Genomic DNA, 19,136 nt, shown 5'->3' on the forward strand with positions numbered 1-19,136 from the left:
CAGCCCCACCGACTGGAGGCCCAGGCAACTCCCTGTCCTCCTGGGTCTCAGTTTACCCTTCTGGGAGGGGACAAGGCAGAACCTGGGTCCTCAGGCCCTGTGCCCTCTCTCCCACTTGGACCGGGGCCACTGAGGCCCAGCACCTACTAGGCCCCGGGTGTTAAGCCTGGTCCACAGAGGGGGGTCTCTGACCTCCCTCTGGTGGAAAAGGAGACTGAGGGTCTGAGAGGTGGTCGTGTGCCCCATCAGGGACTGGAATCGGAACCTGTGGCCAGGCCTTGTCCTTCTGTTCATTCATATGGAAGCACTTGTTGAGTGCCTACTGTGTGGACACAGCTAAGACCCAGCCCTGCTCACAGGAACCGGGTCAAATATTCCATCGCACAGGTGGGAACTCGTGAGTCACCCTGATGACGGGGCAGGGGTTCTCCTCAGCGAACCCAGGAATCTCGCGTCCAACTTAGCAAGCTGCACACGTCTGAATGGGGGGAAAGGAGACGTAACGGCTGGCCATGCAGCCGTCACAGACCCATTCACCCCGCAGGTATTTCCTGAAAGCAGTGAAGACGCCAGCCAGTGGCCTTGAGACGCTCCAGTCTGGAGGTGGCGCGGTAGGGTTACCAGATCCAGCAAATAAAAACACAGGGTGTCCAGTTACATGCGCATTTCAGGAACACAACAAATGCTTTTTTGAATAAGTGTGTCCCATGTGACATTTGGGACAGATTTAGGCTAGAAGAGTATTCACTGTTGACCTGAAATTCAGATTTAACTGTCCTCCGGCATTTTATCCGACAACAGATGAGACTACGCTGTCCGCCTCGGTGAGCCGGGGGGCCCAGGCGGCCCTGCCTGGAGGTCAGAGCACCAACACATGGGGTGGGGGGGGGGGCGGCCTGCGGGTCTCCAGGCAGGAGACACAGGCTCCACGCCTTCCATCCCGTGGGGGGCTTCTGCAGTCACACAGAACCTGGGAAGTCCTTGCGACACAGCTGTCTGAGAGCCCTGTGGCCCTGCAAGGCCTCTTCTAACAACTTCCCCACAGATGCTGGGGGGAGGGGAGGGGTGGGACCGACCGAGCACGTAGGGAGGGTGGCCCGTGTAGCAGTGCCCACCACCGCAGACGGGAGCCCACTCGCCATGGGGAGTTAAAAGGCCGCTTCCCACTTCTGCTGCCGGAGGTTGGTGGCCTCGGCTTCCTCACCTGCAGCTGGGACCCATGGCTCCTGCTCTGAGCAGGCCAAGGGCACAGGGGACACGCAGCCCGATGGACCGAACCGCCTCTTCGTGTCACAGTAACACACGCTCTTGTTGACCCCAGAAGCGGGACCCGTGTGGACCCACAAACCCCCTCCCAACCTGGAGGGACATTCCAGCAGGTCCCTCCTCACCCCCGCCCTACGCCACAGCCCCTGGAGGAGCCAGGCACGCCTGCGGCCCACGGGGCTTGTCACAGCAGCTCACGGAGAGGTCTGGTCATCCACTGCTGTGTAACAAACGGCCCCAAATTCGGCGACACGGAGCCACCCCTGTCCACCATTCACGGCACTCGGCCTCTGCAGGCCACGGTCACAAGGGCACGGTGGGGGGGGTCCCCTGCCCCACCACCTAGATGACCAGACCCTGGGGGCCTGGAGGTGTCCAGAGGCTCCAGGATGAGAGCCAGGAGCCAGGCCGGTTCCCACCAGCCTTGGGGTCACCCGGCACCACTTCCCCTGCACAGGACAGGTGGGAAAAGGCGCCAGCCCCAGACCCAAAGGGAGAGGTCGTGGACCCGCCCTCCAGGGAGCGTGCAAGATGGTGGCTGGGGTGTGAACACCCACAGTTTAACCTTAAACCAATGAAACATAAGTGCAGGAAACAGGTTCATTTTTCTAAGACAAGTAACTGGTTTAAAGACTTTAGAATGGCTTGAGAAAAGCAAGTTGCTTAAAAAATACACGGTCAAATGAGGTAAAAGACTGAGAAAAAATATGCAGGAACCCAGACCCCGTGCCCCTGGACCAGGGAGGCCGCCCGGGCCGGGAAGGAAGGCGGGGGCGGGGGCAGCCACGTGGGGGAGGAGTCGGCGTGCGCTGCCCCATCCCTCCCGGCCGCTCAGCAGCCCAGGTCCCCACACGTCCCCGCAGGCAGCACCACTTAGACGGCAGGACCCGGACGTCGCCGCGTGCTGCTGCCAGGGGCAGGCGGCAGGCGACCGGCCAGGTAATGGGGCCCCCCCGCGGTGGCACCGGCCCTGAAAGCCTGATGCCGGCCGCGTGTGGACCGCGGGGCGCCGGCCCAGCCTGCCCTCCCTCGAGCCTCCAGAAGGAAAACAAGAGAAGCAATTACCACTTAACAGGCAGGTGCTGTGCCCGGGGCCGCGGGGAGCCCCTCATAATCCGTGAAAGTAGGCAGGAACCCGGGGGGGCCGCGGCCTGAGCTCCCACAAACCCGGGTGGGGGAGGGAGGGGGGCAGGAGGACGGGAGGGGGCGGGGAGGGGGAGAGAAGCAGAGAGAAAGCAGAAAGAGAGGCTCCTGTGGGCAGAAACCCCCGCGGCGGGGAGCACCTCCCCACGTCCAGCCCACTGCTCCCCGCAGGGCCCCCCGTGCCTGGCAGACACCAGGTGCTCAATAAATGCTGACAGAGCAGGAGAGCAGCACACACACCGGGCAGGACCACAGGCCTGCGCAGCGGGAGGGAGGCCCTGAGCGGGGCGGGGCCGCCGGGACGGCGCCGGGACACCCGCAGGACGCCTGCCGCCCAGGGGGACGTTCACGGGGCCTGCCGGGGGGGAGGCGGCCGGCCGCGAGGGCTCGGCAGCGACAGGTGCGGGTGACAAACGCGAAGCAGATGCCCAGCTGGCGTCACGGACGGTGGCCACTGAGTGCCCGGCAGGTCCTCGTGGGACATCCTGAAGGACACAGGCCTGGGGCTGCTGGGCCCGGGGGGCCCGGGGGGGCCCGGGGGGGGGCCCGTGGCCGAGGCTCTGCCCGGGCCCGTCGCGGGCTCCACCTGGCATGGTGGCCATGCGGCCGGGCCTTCCTGCCGGGACCCGCCAGTAGGCTCTGAGGGAGCCAGCCGTCGGCCGCGTCCTCGCCCGCCCTGTCACTTACGGGCGAGCCGGCGCGGCTGGCAAGGCCTCAGAAGCGCAGCTCAAGGGTGGCGCTAACGCACCGAAGGAAGGTCGGGGTGCGTGGCTGCTCTGTCACCAGCGACGGGACAGCGTGGCTTTCCTTTACATCCATCCGGAATCCACCGACATTTTGCACAGCAAAGGGCACCATAAACAAAATGAAGAGACGACCTACGGCACGGGAGAAAACATTCGCAGACGATGCGATCGACGAGGCCTTAAATCCAAGATACGAAGGTGAGTCGAAAATGATCTGCGCTCCAGTTAGATTAAAACTTCTAAATCAACAGAGGAGTGGATAAAAAAGATGCGGTACATATGTACAATGGGATATTACTCAGCCGTAAAAAGGGACGGAACTGGAACATTTGTAGAGACGTGGATGGACCTAGAGACTGTCATACAGAGTGAAATAAGTCAGAAAAAGAAAAACAAATATCGTATATTAACACATATATGCGGAATACAGAAAAATGGCACAAATCAACTGGTTTGAAAGGCAGAAACAGAGACACAGGTGTAGAGAACAAATGCATGGACACCAAGTGGGGTAGTGGGGGGTTGCGGGGGGGGTGAATTGGGAGACTGGGATTGCCATATGCACATTACTAATAAGAAAATAAATACCAAATTGTACACTTTAAATATATGCTGTTTATTGTATGTCAATTATATGTCAATAAAAGTTCTTAAAAAAAATAAAACCTTTATACACTCTACAGCCAGAGTGCGGACAATTTTTGACTCACCCTTGTATATACACAACTCATACAGCTTCAACATCAAAAAAACAGAGAACCCAATCAAAAAAACGGGCAGAAGACCTGAACAGACATTCCTCCAAAGAAGACGTACAGATGGCTAACAGGCACATGAAAAGCTGCTCAACGTCCCCAGTGATTAGAGAAACGCAAGTCAAAAGTACAAGGAGCTCCCATCTCACATCGGTCAGAGTGGCTGTCATCAAAAAGGCTACACATAACACATCCTGGGGAGGGTGTGCAGAGAAGGGAGCCTCCTGCACTGCCGGTGGGAAGGCACGCTGGTGCAGCCGCTACGGAGAACAGTATGGAGGTTCGTTACAAAACTAAAAATAGAGCTACCATATGACCCAGCCATCCCACTCCTGGGCACATATCCAGACAACACTCTAATTCCAAAACATACACGCACCCCAATGTCCACTGCAGCACTATTCACAACAGCCAAGACACAGGACTTCCCTGGTGGCGTAGGGGCTGAGAATCCGCCTGCCAATGCAGGGGACACGGGTTCGAGCCCTGGTCCGGGAAGATTCCACATGCCACGGAGCAATGAAGCCCGTGCGCCACAACTATTGAGCCTGTGCTCTAGAGCCCGTGAGCCACAACTATTGAGCCCGTGTGCCGCAACAAGTGAAGCCCACATGCCTAGAGCCGGTGCTCCGCAGCAAGAGAAGCCATATACAATGAGGAGCCCGCGCACCACAATGAAGAGCAGCCCCCACTCTCAGCAACTAGAGAAAGCCCGTGTGCAGCAACGAAGATGCAATGCAGTTAATAAATAAATATAATTAATTAATTTAAAAAAATAGCCAAGACATGGAAGCAACCTAAATGTGCACTGACAGAGGAGTGGATAAGGAAGCAGTGGTCCATGTATACAATGGAATACTACTCAGCCATAAAAAGGATGAAATAATGCCATTTGCAGCAACATGGATGGCCTAGAGATCGTCATACTAAGTGAAGTAAGCCAGACAGAGAAAGACAAACGCCGTGTGGCATCACCTATGTGGAATCTAAAAAAATGACATAAATGAACTTATTTATGAAACAAAAACAGACTCAGACATAGAAAACAAACTGATGGTTACCAAAGGGGAAGGAGGGTGGGAGAGGGATACAGCAGAAATGTGGGATTAGCAGCTACACACGACTATACACAAAACAGACACACAGGGGCCCACCACAGAGCACAGAGCACGACACGCAGCACCCTGTCATGAAGCATAACGGGAAAGAAGACGGGTGTGTGTACAGATGTGCAAATAAACATACGTATACACGTACGCATGCACACACGCACCCATCAATGATTCCTATGCTGTGACGTAGGGGAAGGGAGAAAAGGGACCCGCTTACCGGGGCCGGGCGTGCTCAGGGGTGGCCGCGGGGTACCCGCCACCAGAGCCCCCCACACAGGCAGTTCTTGATCCAGCGCTGCTCCCACTGCTTCACGGCCGTGGTCCTGCTGGGCGACTGCAGCATGGTGACGCAGCCACACCTGCGGGCGGAGCCGGGCGGCTGGGGCCCTGGCAGGGCTGGGCACGGTGCGGCTCCCTGGCCCCGCCTGCCCCCACGCTGGGCTAATCCCTCCGCTCCCGCCCGTCCCAGCTCCGACGCCTCCCCCTCGCCTCCCTGCGTGGACAGAGGAGGGACTGGGCCTCCCGAGCGGTGTGGCCCTGGGGTCCCCCGGAAGCCATGGGGGCCACATTTGCGAAGCGCAGCCCTGCTGCAGGCACGGCTGCATCTCTGCACTTGTCAGGCCACTGGGAGCCCCAAGAGGCCAGGCTCGGGTCAGCCGCTCGCCACCGGGCCATCAGGCCCTTTACGAAGGCCGCCCGGGAGGCAGGCGGGAAACCCCCAGTGGTGGAGCGGCCCCCGCGTCCGCTGCAGCGCTCACCTGGTGCAGGCCTTGCAGGCCTCCGTGGGGTAGGCGCCCAGGTGCAGCCTCCGCAGGTGGTCCATCTTGGGCTGGCCCGGCGCCCTGGGGGAGAACGTGGGAGGCGCTCGGGGCCAGCCCACACACACCCCCGCACGTACACACCAGTACCAATCCATCCCCTAGAGGCGAAGCGCGCGTGACCCGCCCCCGCGGGGCAACAGGGCGCGTCTGCGAGCAGGGCTGCCACGGGTCCTCCGCCCAGACGTCGGCCCGGAACCGCCACGGAGCCCGTCCGAGGGGACCTGGGACTGGGGCGGGTCAGCCTATGATGCTCGTATCACACAAGTTTGAAAGTTTCTGAGCGTGTGAAACCCCTTTTGCCACCAGTCACCACTCCGTGTAACGTTTTTCCTGAAAGCCAAGTATACATCACAGCTGTGACTCATCAGGCCTCCTCCCACCTCAAGATGAGAAAGAAAATGCGAGAAAATGCGGAAGGTGGAGGAGAGGCCCAGAGCGCTTCCCTGGGGAGGGAGAGGGAGACACAGAAAGGGGGCTCCCCGCCCCAGCAACTCCGCTGGGGGATTCATCACCGGAGCACCCGAGATGGGAGGCGGCCTGTGGGGTCCTGGGTGTGGTCCGGCCCCACTGCCTCCTGACTGCACCTCTGAGGTTCAGTTTACTCACCCACAAAACAGGGACAGACCCCCACCCCACAGCGCTGGTCAGTCCAGGGCTCACCCAGCAGGCAAGGGCTGTCCAGACCCCGTACGTTCCGGGGTCTGAAAAATGGCTCCCGAGGTCTCCTCTCAGCCCCAGGAGGGCCTGCCTGGGCGGGTTCTGATTCCCCGAGGCCTTGGGCCCCACCAGACAGGCTGGGCTGCAGTGCAGTTTATGGTGGGGGGCTGGGGTGTCGACGTGAGCTCTGAAGGGGCTGGAGCCCGAGTCACCAGGTCAGCCACGGAGGCCCTCCAGGCAGGTGGTGATGGGCCAGAGGGAGGAGGATGTCACCCAGACAAGCGAGGGCAGCCATCAGCACAGGCCGAGATGACCGGAGGCAGGGAAGTGACCGGGAGGGGAGACAGGGCAGGGCTGGGGGCTCTGGGGAGCAGCGCTGAGGCCGAGCTGGGAGGAGGCAGCAGCCACAGCATGTTCTGCACGTGAGCGGCGTGAGGGAGGAGGCCAGACAGTCTGGGGGAGACCCTTCCGGAAGAAAGGACCGTGCAAAGGCCCCGAGGCAGGGATGGGCAGGCACCTGATGAGGCCGTCCAGCTGCAAGCTGGGGGCACTGCCGGGCAGAGCGGGAGCCTTGCCGAAGTGCAGACGCAGGGGCTGCTTGGGCTGCAGGCGGCTGACGAGGCCGTCGCTGACAGGCAGCCAGTCCAGGCTGGGGATGAGCAGCTGGCTGGGCAGCAGGCAGCACTCGTCCACGAGCGCCTCGTCCGGCTCGCTCGTGGGGCCGTCGTCACGGCCTGCAGGGAGGGGCCACAGGGACGTGGTGCTCAGTGGCCCTGCCCAGAGCGCTGCCCACCCAGGAGGCATCACGGCCTCCTCGGGGCTCCCAGAGCACCAGGCACAGCCCCAGCCCTGCCCTGACTTCCTCAGTGGCTCTGGGAAGCTCCTTCCCCTTCCTGGGCCTCAGTCCTCTCCTCTGTAAAATGGGGGCCCATTTCCCACTTATTCACTCAAAAATTATGCAGCAAGCACTGGGTAACGTTCCTGGCATCAGGGATGCAACGATAGAGCCTGGCCCCAGAAACACGTGACCCAGTGATGCAAGACCAACAGGTGCCTAAGACCGGCCGATGTTTAACAAGCACCCACACCATGCCTGCACCTGTGTTGGGTGCTAGGGCAACAGTGGGGCCCATGACAGAGCCAGTTTGACCTGTGGGAGCTTACGTTCTGGTGGGGGGACTCAGGCAGGGCTTGTAATTTGGTGGGGGAGTGAGAGCAGAGGGCCGGGTGTCTTACAGCAGATCCAGAGCTTGGTGAGCAGGCGGAAGAGCAGGGACATGCTGTCCTGGGTGTCAGAGGTGGCCGTGTACACTGGCAGGCAGCCAGGCTTCAGCAGGCCCCAGATGCGAATGACGACCATCAGCTCCCGCAGCGTGCCCAGCGAGGCGCCGTCCCGCAGGAAGCTGTGGCCCGGCCGCAGCGGGGAGCCCTGTGGGGAGCAGTGCTCTGGTTGTATCCTTCCGTGTGCACAGCAACCCGGGACCTCAGCAGGCCCTGGGGGCGGGGCTCCTGGGAGGGCCGGGGCTCCTGGGAGGGCCGGGGCCACGGGCGCACCTGGTTCGGCAGACTGGCCAGCAGGTAGAGCACGAAGTCGCCCACCCACTGCAGGAGCTGCTGCAGCGCCTGCAGCGTGTTCATGTCCAGGACGAACTCCTCTGTCTTGAGGTTGATCATGACCTTGTCGATGTCTGCAAGGGGACAGGCCGTCAGGGGCGGCCGGGACCTCACGTGCGCCGCCATGGACTCGCACGGGGAGTCGTCAGCAAGCCCGTGAGAGATCCGCCCGGCTGAGCCCGGAACCCTGGGGGGCAGGGCTGGAGGGCAGGCTCCCGGTGTCCACCGCTGGGCTGCAGCATGCGCCGGCCGCCCCCCGGACTCCTGGGGCTGGGCACCCTGGAGCTGCGGCTGGCCTCTGGGCCTCCACACGGGCCGTGCCCCTGGGGACCCCATCCCCAGGCTGGGTCCTCTCTGTTCCCGCGCGTCCCCACAGCCCACACATGCGAGATGCCCGAGGGGCCCGCGGCAGCCAGGGAGGCGGGCAGGGTGGGGCGGGACCCACCGACGTCCGTGATCTTGGCGCAGATCTCGGTCAGCCGCTCGCCGGGGCTCTTGTCGGGAGTGTTTAGCACGTGCGGGCGCAGCAGCGACCTGAGCGTGGAACTGATGGCGATGAGGAAAAGCTTGGCGTGGTAGTCGCACACGCGGGTCACCGTGCAGGGCGACAGCCTGCAAAGCGAGGCCTTCATGGCCAAGATCCGGGTGGAGAGGACCTGGCGCGGGGGGAGGGGTGGACGTGAGCGGGCGGGGCGGGCGCCTGAGGGGCGGGGCAAAGGCGGGGCACTGGGCCAGCGGGCCAGCCGCCAAACCTCTCTGGGCCTCACCCTCCTTAAGGCGGAACCAGGGTAGGAGGACCTTCCTAACACGACAGTAGGGCCTCAGCCTGCGGGCGGGTCTGCCCCAGGGGCCACAGGGCCGCCCCGGGGACACCTCACTCCTGGGGGGCTCCTGGCATGAAGTGGGTGGGGCCCGGGATACGGCTCTACCCGCCCCAGTTCCCGGAACCTGACGTCTCCCGCCATGACTGAAAGACTTAAAGCATAAAACTGCTTGCACACAGAGAATTCGCGGGAGGTCCAGCGGTTAGGGCTCAGCGCCCTCACTGACGAGGACCCGAGTTCAATCCCTGGTTAGGGAACTAAGACCCTACAAGCCGCGCGGTGCCACCAAAAACCCCCAAATAAACCCTGCACACAGCCCGGCAGATAATGAGATCTGATCACTCCTGGTGTCCCTGCGCTGTCCCCGGGGCCAGCAGGGCACTCTCACACCTTAGCCGGCCGCTAACGGGAAGGCGACCTCTCTTTCCTGCTTCCTCCTCTTCGTGGTGACGGCTGGCACGGAGGACACTCTGAAGTCTCGGCAGCGCTGACCTCTGCAGCTGCCGCACTCCGCTAGGGAGGCTCTGGGCTTTACAGGCGCACCACGCTGGACTCTGAACCATCACCTTTCCCTGGCTCTTCCGGCCCTAAACCTCCCGTTTCCTGCTCTCATCGCAGGGGAAAAGGGCTCCATCGCCACCCACCCAGAGGCGGGTGGAGTCGGGCCCGCAGCCGCGCCGTCTGACCCGCGGGCCCCCCCGAGGGAGGCACCGGGCAGCAGCCGAGGGGCGCGGGGATCCGCTGCAGCAGGCGCACCGGAGCCTGCACGCCTGCCGCGCGAGGGAGGGGCGCGGGCACCTGCTGCAGCTCGGCCTTCTGGCGCGTGTACTCCTCGTGCAGCTTCTCCACCAGGCTCTGCACCATGCCGGGCTGCACGTGCAGCAGGATGTCCCACCAGTCATAGCCGGTCACCATGCAGTACTCCAGCAGGAAGAGCAGGTGCCGCAGGGCCAGTCCCACGTCCAGCGAGTGGCCCATGGAGGGCGAGATGCGCAACATGCTGAGCTGCGGGGGAGGGGAGAGGGCGGGGCGGGGCTAAAGGCGGGGGTGGGGCTGGGGCGGGGCGGGGCGGACTGAGGGCGGGGCGCGCACCGCCTGCGCAGGGTCCAGGCCCGCCCTCCGTGGAGGGGGCCACGGGACCCCGGTTTCCGTAGCTGTGGCGCTTCCCACGCAGGGCCTGAAAGGCCTCCCAGCCAGCAGGGCGCCCGTGGGGTGCTGGGCCTGCAAGTCCACTTGGGGACCTCACGGTCCGGAGAAGCCCAACCCGCCACCCGGAGACGCGCAAAGAGAGGTGGGCAGAGCCGGACCAGAAGTCACAGGGAGCCCACAGCGACTCGCAGGAGCCCACTTCCTGGCGGGGGGCGGCCATACGTGGGTGTGCGTGTGCAAACGTGCACGTGTGAGCATGCCAGCAGGACCACACCCCTGAGGTGTGAACGTAGGCGGGTGTGAATGCAGGTGCAAACACCCGTGACTGTGTGTGAACGTGCGTGGGTGTGAGAGGCTGGGAGGCCGCCCCTCCTGCAGGACACCCACAGGCCCTGCTGGGAACCAGGAGGCCGACCCTCGCGGGGCACCTGCCGCGCCGGGGGCCTAGGACTCCTCCCCGTGCAGAGCTGCCTCCTAAGGGCCCCCGCTTCCTGAGCGCGGCCCCACCCCACAGACCGCGGCAGGGGCACCCGGGGCCAGCACTGACCCTGCCGTGGTTGTCGATGCCCACGAGCGCCAGGGACGTCCAGGAGAGCTGCATAGCCTTGAAGTGGACAGTGGGGCCCGTGGTCCGAGGGCGCTTGATGGCCGGCTCGTCCGCAGAGCGCGGGGTCGCGGAGCTGTAGAAGATGGCCATGGTCTGCAGCGAGAGCCGGTGCACGATGTGGACACTGCCGTCGTGGAAGGCCAGGGCCAGCCCTGGGGGCACACGCGGGGTCAGGCGGGCCGCACCCAGCTCTGGACGATGGGCGGCGGCTGCCACCACACCCAGCGGAGGCTGCGCCGAGGAGCGGTGTGAGCCCCGAGCCACCAGAGCCCACCCCCCCAGGGCTCCGGTCCCCGTCCGGGCACATCTCCCCTGTGGCCCTGCAGCCAGCACTAAGTTTCGGCTGATGTGAGGCAACAGGCAACTTCCGGGGGGACACGTGGGAGGGACAGGCAGAGAGGACAGCAGGTGCACAGGCCCCGGGCCCAGTGCGCACAAAGAGCCTCGGGGAGGAACAGCGGTCCGTGAGCTCAGGGGCTCGTCAACCCGAAGCCCGTCACCCAGTGGCCGGCGCCACCACGGCCAGCCTGGCTCACCCAGGGTCATGGACGCTGGGCCTGAATCCAAGGTTGCCAGCTCAGCGAGCACACTGGGGCTGGGAGGGTGGGGGCGTATCTGGGAGGCTTGCCCCACGTCCCCAGCCTTTCCCTGGGCTAAGGGCCCACGCGTGCAGCGCGTCCACTCCCTCATCCTCATCCCCACGGGACTCACGTGAGGCTGGGGGCCGCGCTCCCGCGACCCTGAGACAGGAGCCCGCGCCTGGAGCCCACCACCACCCCCAGGGAGCTCCGAGGTGCTGTACCCAGGCCGGGGTAGAACTGGGTGTCGCTGGCCACCTTCAGGTCAGTGTTGGTGAGAGAGATGGGCAGCTTGGGCAGCGCCACGGCCGACACACGGTCCAGGTCGTTGGTGGCCGACAGGATCCGCCACTTGAGAATTGTGGGCTGTTTGTCGCCAACTGAAAGGTGGGGGAGGGGACAGAGAGCCACACGATGGAGACGAGACTGAGAGGGCGGACCTGACCCAGTGCCCTTCCCCTCCTGGGGCCCCAGCCAGCTCATGGGACCAGGGCGGGGGGGAGGGTGCCCCCCAGGGGACCGGCTCCCAGGCCTTCGTGGGGACAGGAGGAGGTGACCGCCTGGGCCACGAGGCGGTCAGCTGGCACCGCAGCTCCAACTTGTCCCCTCAAAGGAGCCGACGCGTAGAGACGGGAAACCCACCCCGGACCTTGCCACCACACAAGCTGCGTGCCCCCGGGGTGGCCGGAAGGGGACTCACCCGCGGGCGAGAGCTGCTGGAAGATGTTGTTCACGGGCAGCCCCTCCTTGCGCAGCGACCAGCACTCCACCACGCTGCTCGTCTGGCTGGACGCGCACAGCAGCACCTGGGGGCGGGCGGCGCGGTCAGGGGCCTGCCCCGTACCTGGGCCTCGCCGGGCCTCCGGCTCCTCCCCAGGCCTCAGGCCAGCACCCGCCTCCCGCACACTGTGGACTCCAACCCAGGGCCCCCGGCCCCCCCGCCTCCCCTGGGGAGGGCTGTGCTGAGGGGGGCGGGGTGCAGAGTCCCTGACGGCACCCCCGGCAGGAAGCGAGGGGCAGCAGGGAGACGCAGCGGGGCTCCCTGAAGCTGGGGGCTGACCAGCGCCAGGTCACAAGGGCACCCGGGGAACCCGGTGTGGTCGGCTGAACCTCGTCCCCAGAAATGTCCCCGTCCTGGTCCCGGGACCTGAGGACGTGTCACCTCACGGGGCAGAGGGAACTTTGAAGGAGGGATGAAGTTAAGGCCCTGAGATGGGGACGACCCTGGATTCCCCGGGGCACCCAGTGTCATCGCAGGGTCCTTATAGGAGGGAGGCGGGCGGGTCCGAGGCAGAGAGAGACGGGAGAGGCTGCGCGGCTGGCTGGGAGGAGGGAGGAAGGGGCCGCGAGCCAGGGATGCGGGGCCTCCAGACGCTGGAAAAGGCGGGAGCCGATGCTCCCCTGGAGCCTCCGGGAGGCCCGGCCCGGCCCACGCGTGGGTTTAGCCCCGCGCGGGGCAGCTCACCTGCTCGGACATGTCGCGGGCCAGGAACTTGAGGTGGGTGATGGCGGGGAGCCGGTCGCGGCGGTTGAGGTCGGTGGTGCAGCGCATGAAGAGCGAGGGCAGGATCTCCGTGTCGATGCGGCACTTCTCGCTGACCACGCTCACGCACACCTTGTAGAACTGCACCGGCGACGCGCTGCTGCCGTCCGCCGTGGCCACCACGATGTTGCCGCCGCCCGTGAAGGCGATGTCGGCCAGGGCCACGCGGCCGCGCAGCCGGCACAGGCTCTCTGTGGAGGTGAGCACCTGCCCGCTGGGCTTGAGCAGCGACACGGTGACCAGGCCGCTGACCGTCACTGCGATCCAGCCCTCCATGGGCTTGCCCCCGAACAGCGTGAGCGACGGCGAGAACTTGACGCGGGAGAACTTCTCGCCGAAGCTGGAGGCGCCCGACTGCGGGGGAAGGGGAGCGGGCGGGGCGGGGGCGGGGTCAGCTCCGGCGGCCCCGCCCCGGGCACACGGGGCCTCCAGGGGTCTGCCTCTGTGACCCCAGGACCCCCTTCTGGGAGTCGGAGAACACGGAGGAACCGCGTGGCAGAAGCCACGAGAGCATGAACTTGAGTTCAGGTTCTGCCTCAGCCACCCGAGCGCTGTGTACGTGGGCCTCTCTGACCCTCAGTGTCCTCATCTGTACGTCCGAGGACCGTGGGGAGGATGACACAGCTAAACACACACAGGATAGGAGTCAGCCAGGTTTTTCTCACAGGGTCAGACGCTCAATATTTTCGGTTTTGTGAGCCAAGTGGTTTGTTGCAACCACTCAGCTCTTTCCCTGCGTCTGCAGTGCAACAGAAGCAGCTGCCAGTGCGCCTGTTCATAAGGCAGGCGAGGACTTCCTGGTGGTGCGATGATTAAGGATCTGCCCGCCAAGGCAGGGGACACGGGTTCGATCCCTGGTCCAGGAAGATCCCACGCGCCGCAGAGCAACTAAGCCCATGCATCACAACTACTGAGCCTGCGCTCCAGAGTCTGTAAGCCACAACTATTGAGGCCAGGTGCCGCACCTACTGAAGCCCGCGCGCCTAGAGCCTGTGTCCACCGCACTGAAAAGCCCGCGCACCGCAACAAAGAGAAAAGTAGCCCCCATTCACCACAACTAGAGAAAGCTCACGCGCAGCAACAAAGACCCAACACAGCCAAAAGTAAATACCTAAATAAACTCATAAAACAAAAAAAAAGCAGCGAGCAGGCAGGCGGTAGCTTACAGACCCGGGGAAAGCCTCCAGGGCTGTGCTGGGAAGCACAGCTGCTGCTGCCATTGTGCCTTTTCACACCAGGTTCAGTCACAACGGACACGGAACGACGTTCACCTCAGTCCAGCTCGCGGTTCAGGGAGCCGACCACCGCGCCGGGGGGGACCGAGGGCAGCCTGCACACCTGCCCCCTTCCCTCAGAGCGACCCGCCCCTGCACAGCACGGGCTGCAGGCGGAACAGGGCTTCTGCGAGCGCTGGCAGAGTCCGCGGCCCTCGGTCTGGGGAGCCGGAGCAGACGCACGGGGCCGGGAGTCCAGGGCTGCCCACGGCCCCAGCCGAGCCTTCCGGACGGGGAGGTGTGGGCAGCGTTGGAAAGAAAGAAGCAGAAGCCCCTGGATGACCCCCGAGGAGAGACACTGGCAGTTTGAAAAAGAAACTTTCCACAGAGAAAAAGGTCCACAAGGTCAGGCAGCAAGTCTGGCGGTGAGTCGCTGCCGCGGGGAGAGGGGAGAGACGCCTGACCTCAACATCGCAGGCTTCAAGCTGCGTGTGTGTCTGAGCGTTTTACATGAGCAAGCACGTCTTTGACAATTTAGAGACAAACATATCTGAGGAGAAGGGGTGAAGCCCTGACACGCGCTACAACGTGGACAGACCTTAAGAACAGCACGCCCGGTGAGAGAAAGAGACACAGAAGGACACACGGGGTGTGACTCCATTGATGGGAAACGTCCAGAACAGGCAGATCCACAGACACAGAGAGTGGGTTCCTGGTTGTCAGGGGCTGGGGGGACAGACTAACAGAGACAGACTTCCTCTGAGGTGAAGAGAAAGATGTGAAGTTGACTGCGGTGATGGTTGCACTAGTCTGTGGAGATACTAAGTAAACTGTATACTTCAGGTGAGTGAGCTCTAGTATGTGACATATCTCAATAGAGCTGTTACATAACAAAAGAAAACAAAGGGAGGGCAGCGTGGGGCTCCTGAGGCCTGGAGCTGGTACCACGCGCACTGCGGCTTTCGCGCTGACGGTTAAGTGTCCCCAGGCCCTGCACCGGGCACCACAGAGGCAGCCGCAGGGAAGGGACAGAAGAGGTCACTTCTCACAGCATCAATCCAGGAGGACCTCCTGGCTGGGGGGAGTGGCCAGCCGAGCCAGCCACGTGAGCTCCTGCGGCCCCGCAGGCCCCCACCCCAGGCCCGGGCCCCCCAGCCCTGTCACACCTTCTGGCGCTGACCCCCCCACTGTGGCCACCGGCAGCCGCACTTGATGGTGAGGAGAGCGAGGGGGGAGGCCTGATGTCAGGATCTGAACCCAGCACCCTGGACCCAGGTGGCTCCCCTCTCGCAGGGAGGCTGGGCTCAACTGTGGGGTGCGGACAGGAATTCTGGGGTGTCATCACGTCTGACCAGGGGCCTGCTGGCAGCACAGGTGCTGCCGGCAGGTGTGAGCCCGTCCCCAGGCGGGACACCCACCTTTTCCACGTGCAGGGCCAGCTTCACACCGTTGTGCAGCCAGGACAAGGCCACGATGGGGTCCCCCTCCACCAGGCTGCCCACGGGGCTCTCCCAGCTGTTGGCCAGGTGGTCGGCCATGCTCCAGCACTTGATGTGCCCATCGGCGTCAGCCGACAGCAGCCGCGAGCCTGCGAGGGGGCGGGGACGACGTCACAAGCCCCGCCCCCAGCCCGGCCCACCCGGAGTGGGAAGAGAGGACTGTAGCGCTGCGAGGGGAGAGGCCAGAGGCCGGGAAGGACGCGGGAAGCGGAGAGAGGGAAGAGCAGGGCCCGCCAAGCCACAGCTCAAGGGTTCGAGTCCTAGCTCCGGGCACCGGGGCCGGACCAGGAAAAGACAGAGCAGGTGGCGCCGGGGTTCAGGGTCAAGGGGAGCCGCCCTCACCTGACTGGTCCCACTCGAGGCAGGTGATGGCCTCGCTGTGCTCCGAGCGGATGGAGTGCACGTCCCAGGGGTGCTCGGTGTCCAGGATGTGGATCACGCGGGTCAGGTCTGCAAGGGGCGGCGCGTCAGCCCGGCCACAGCGGCCGCGGCCCGACGACCTGGGGCATCGTGGCAGAACCAGCAGAGCCCGGCCTCCGAGCGGGGCCTCGGGAGCCGCTGCCGACACGCCGGGGGCCGAGGGGAGACGGGCAGCCCGTGACCCTGCCCCCGGCCAGGCTACAACCGCGCTTTCCAAAGAGACGCAGAAAACAGAACTGGGAGAAAATGAACCCAAAACGCTAACAGTGGGCGTCTCTCTGTGGAGACTCCGGGCTGGTTCTTGCCCTCACCCTAAGCCTCCGTGCTTTTTCCAGTTTCCTCTAACGAGCGCATGTCCCTCGGCGCTGGAGGGAACACAGGCCGGGCGGCGGCACAGGCAGGCGCTCTGCAAGACTCGGCAGGAGCCTCGGCGAGCCGCGGGGGCCCCCCTCCCCTGGCCCGGCCACCGCACGGGTGACCCCAGCGCCCCTGGCCCTCTGCGTCCCTCGCCACCCTCGTCTCGGAGGAGGCAACCCCGTGGGAGCCGGCGGATGAGGGGAGGCGCACCCTGGTCATCGCTCCGCAGGTCCGTGGTGAAGGCGATGAGGTTGCGGCAGGACCAGGTGCAGGCCAGGGGCACCGACGGGCAGTGCGTGCTCTTGGGCCATTTCTCCCACTCGCAGATGTAAGCCAGGTCCATCGCGCCCACGTGCCAAGGTCACACGCGGAGGTCGGTCACCAGCTCCTGCGCGAGAGAGGACTGGCTCGTCATCGCCATTCACGCAGCGCCTGCGGGGCCCCAAGCGCCGTGCTGGACGCCGGGTCACCGCGGGGGACAAAGTGGCCTCAACCCCTGCCCTGCGTGTGGCGGGGGAGCTGCATCTTACACCTGCGCGGCGGGCCGGGCAGGCCTCCGCGGTGCAGGTGTGAGGGAGCGAGGCATGCAGCCTGGAGGAAGAGCCTTCCGGGCGCAGGGAACAGTCTGTGCGAAGGCCCAGAGGCGGGACCGGGCCTGGGGTGCTCAACAGGTGGCAGGGGGTCCCCGGGCAGAACGGAGAGAGGGGGAGGGGCAAAGCTGGGGTGGGGAGGGGAGCAGGCAGGTCATGCAGGGCCTGGGGGGTCACCCCGAGCGAGGTGGGAGCCCTAGGAGGGCCGAGGCCTGTCTCCGTTTCACAGGCCACTCTGGCCGTGGGGAGGGCGAGGCTGGGGGTGACTGCCGGTCGGAGTGAACAGTGACGGGGACCGTGCATGCTGTGAGCAGCGCCGAGACCCGGCTCCATCCCAGGGAGGATCCCACGCACACCCCAGAGCACGGGTGGGGCGGCCTTGACCCGGGCGGGGAGGCAGGGTGGGCGCGGGGCAGCAGAGGTGACGGCAGCAGCGGGGACAGCGAGCGCTTCCTCGGCGCGCTCTGCGTGCTGGGCGTCGATTGAGATTATTTCCTTTCACCTTTACCGAAGCCCGGCGATCGGCCCCATTTTCCTCAATCACCACCCCCAGACCCCCTGCTTCTCCAAACCCCGCCCGGGGCCGCTAGGCCCCGCCCACAGCCCCGTAAGCCCCGCCCCCACGCCCGCCGGCCCCGCCCCCTGCAGTCCCTGCTTCGCGGACCCCAATTCCCCTCCTTATGTCCCCAGGCCCGGCCTAAACGCTCTTTCCATCCCAGGGTCTCCCGAACAATCCCATAAACCTGGCCCTGCAGGGCCCGCCCCCGAGCCCCCCGACGGCACCTGAGCCCCGCCCCCAACGCGTCCCAGGCCCTCCCCGGGGAGGTACAGCCTCAGGCCCCGCCCCAGGTCGCGTCCCAGGCCCCGCCCCGAGGTCCTCCTGCTCCCTGCGCCCCGACCCCCTGGGCGCCTCAGCTCACCCCAGGCTTCCGCCGCGACCCCCAGGCCCCGCCCAGCGCACTCAGGCCGCGCACCCAGCACCCTTTGCTCTCCAGGCCCGCCCTCTGACCCCACAGGTCCCGCCCCGGGCCCGCCAGTTACAGGCTTCCCCGGCCCGCGGCTGCGACGTCGTCCGGAGGCCGGCCGGCCGGCCGCCCAAGCCCCCAGCCCCGCACTCACCGGGCCGGCCTGGGCACCCAGCCGAGCGGACGGCCGCGGCCTGCAGGCGCCCTAACGCCCCGGCCCCAGCGCCGCCATCTTCCCGGGACCAACGAGTCGCCCGCGCCTCGCGGCCGCTTCCCGGAGACTTCTGGGAGGGCAGCGGCTCCGGCTCCGCCCCGCTTTCGAGATAATTTGCATACGATCATGGATTCCCAGCAGCCACCTGAGTTATATTTGGTGGAACAACAAACACTTTCTCAACTGCAGTGAATAATCCCATTCGTTTAAGCTCCTGTTTGCGCTAATATCATAAAAGAAGCGAAGACTAGCTAAACCGGTTTTTCAGGCGACTCACCGTTACTGAAAAGTATTGTTTCCTTTGCAGTATAAATAGTTCTGGGGCAAGGGTATGTTTCGTGCTCGCTTCGGCAGCACATATACTAAAATTGGAACGATACAGAGAAGATTAGCATGGCCCCTGCGCAAGGATGACACGCAAATTCGTGAAGCGTTCCATATTTTGTCCTTTGCTTTTCTGATACCCGCGGTGCTCTAACTGGGCTCTGTAAGCGAGGTGCCTTCCTCCATCCAGGGTCCCCCTGGATTCAACCCCCCGCCGCGATTCCTCCCCCAAAGGCTGGTCCTGTTGCTGTGGGACTCTCCCCCAGCTTCGAAGGTCTTTTCCGGAAAGACCTCCTGGGATTGCAGGTAAAGGTGCACCGGGTGGCGGGCACCGCCTGGTCAAAGGTCTGAGGGTTAGGGTTAGGGTTCCTGGTCAAAGGTCTGAGGGCCGAGCTGTCTGGGGGCCCGGCTGCAGAAGCAGGGTGGGGGGAACCCGGGACCGGACGGAGCTCGCGTGGGTCTGGAGGCATCCTGTGGGCTCCCCCAGAGCCCCCACAGCCGCAGCCTGAGCCCCGGCGCGTCCTCTGGGCACCGGAGATACCGTCCCCTTCACCGCTGGGAGCATCCAAGCTGGCCACTCAGGTATCTCCCGGTGCGTCCCTATTTACCTGCCCGTTAAAGTGGAAGACAGCGCACCCAGCCCCCAGATCCTGGTTTCTAAAACGGTGCCGCAGGGAAAGGAACCAGGCTCCTTGGCGCAATGGCTGGTTCTAGGTGGAAGAGGAGCCCCGTGCGCCT

General features: G+C 64.4%; 2 protein-coding genes and 1 non-coding gene across 6 annotated transcripts; 2 read left to right on the forward strand and 1 right to left on the reverse strand.

Moving 5' to 3' along the window:
• Positions 1-1,861: 1,861 nt before the first annotated feature.
• MED16 (mediator complex subunit 16) lies at positions 1,862-18,137 on the reverse strand. 4 transcript variants are annotated; one of them, XM_057709451.1, is made up of 16 exons: positions 18,015-18,137; positions 16,516-16,693; positions 15,871-15,978; positions 15,448-15,617; positions 12,738-13,169; positions 11,973-12,078; positions 11,497-11,652; positions 10,635-10,846; positions 9,737-9,943; positions 8,560-8,770; positions 8,055-8,188; positions 7,737-7,929; positions 7,018-7,234; positions 5,781-5,864; positions 5,240-5,345; positions 1,862-3,287 (listed from the first exon to the last, which is right to left on the reverse strand). In XM_057709451.1, the coding sequence occupies exons 2-15, from the start codon at positions 16,646-16,648 to the stop codon at positions 5,255-5,257; spliced, it is 2,454 nt and encodes an 817-aa protein (XP_057565434.1). In that variant the 5' UTR covers positions 16,649-16,693; positions 18,015-18,137; the 3' UTR covers positions 1,862-3,287; positions 5,240-5,254. The 4 variants fall into 4 exon arrangements, with proteins under 4 accessions (XP_057565434.1, XP_057565433.1, XP_057565435.1 ...); XM_057709450.1 differs by having other exon boundaries at positions 1,863-3,287; positions 5,240-5,381; XM_057709452.1 differs by lacking the exon at positions 1,862-3,287 and adding an exon at positions 4,032-4,170.
• LOC130837173 (proline-rich protein 2-like) lies at positions 16,890-18,187 on the forward strand. The gene is made up of 3 exons (XM_057709971.1): positions 16,890-16,976; positions 17,449-17,502; positions 17,615-18,187. Exons 1-3 carry the CDS (start codon positions 16,890-16,892, stop codon positions 18,185-18,187), a joined length of 714 nt encoding a protein of 237 aa, XP_057565954.1.
• A 225-nt stretch (positions 18,188-18,412) lies between these two features.
• Positions 18,413-18,519, forward strand: LOC130837583 (U6 spliceosomal RNA). The gene has a single exon (XR_009049357.1). It is a non-coding gene; the product is annotated as a U6 spliceosomal RNA (small nuclear RNA).
• Positions 18,520-19,136: the final 617 nt, after the last annotated feature.

This window comes from Hippopotamus amphibius, chromosome 15 (assembly GCF_030028045.1).
Source record: "Hippopotamus amphibius kiboko isolate mHipAmp2 chromosome 15, mHipAmp2.hap2, whole genome shotgun sequence".
In the NCBI taxonomy this organism is placed as follows: Eukaryota; Metazoa; Chordata; class Mammalia; order Artiodactyla; family Hippopotamidae; genus Hippopotamus; species Hippopotamus amphibius.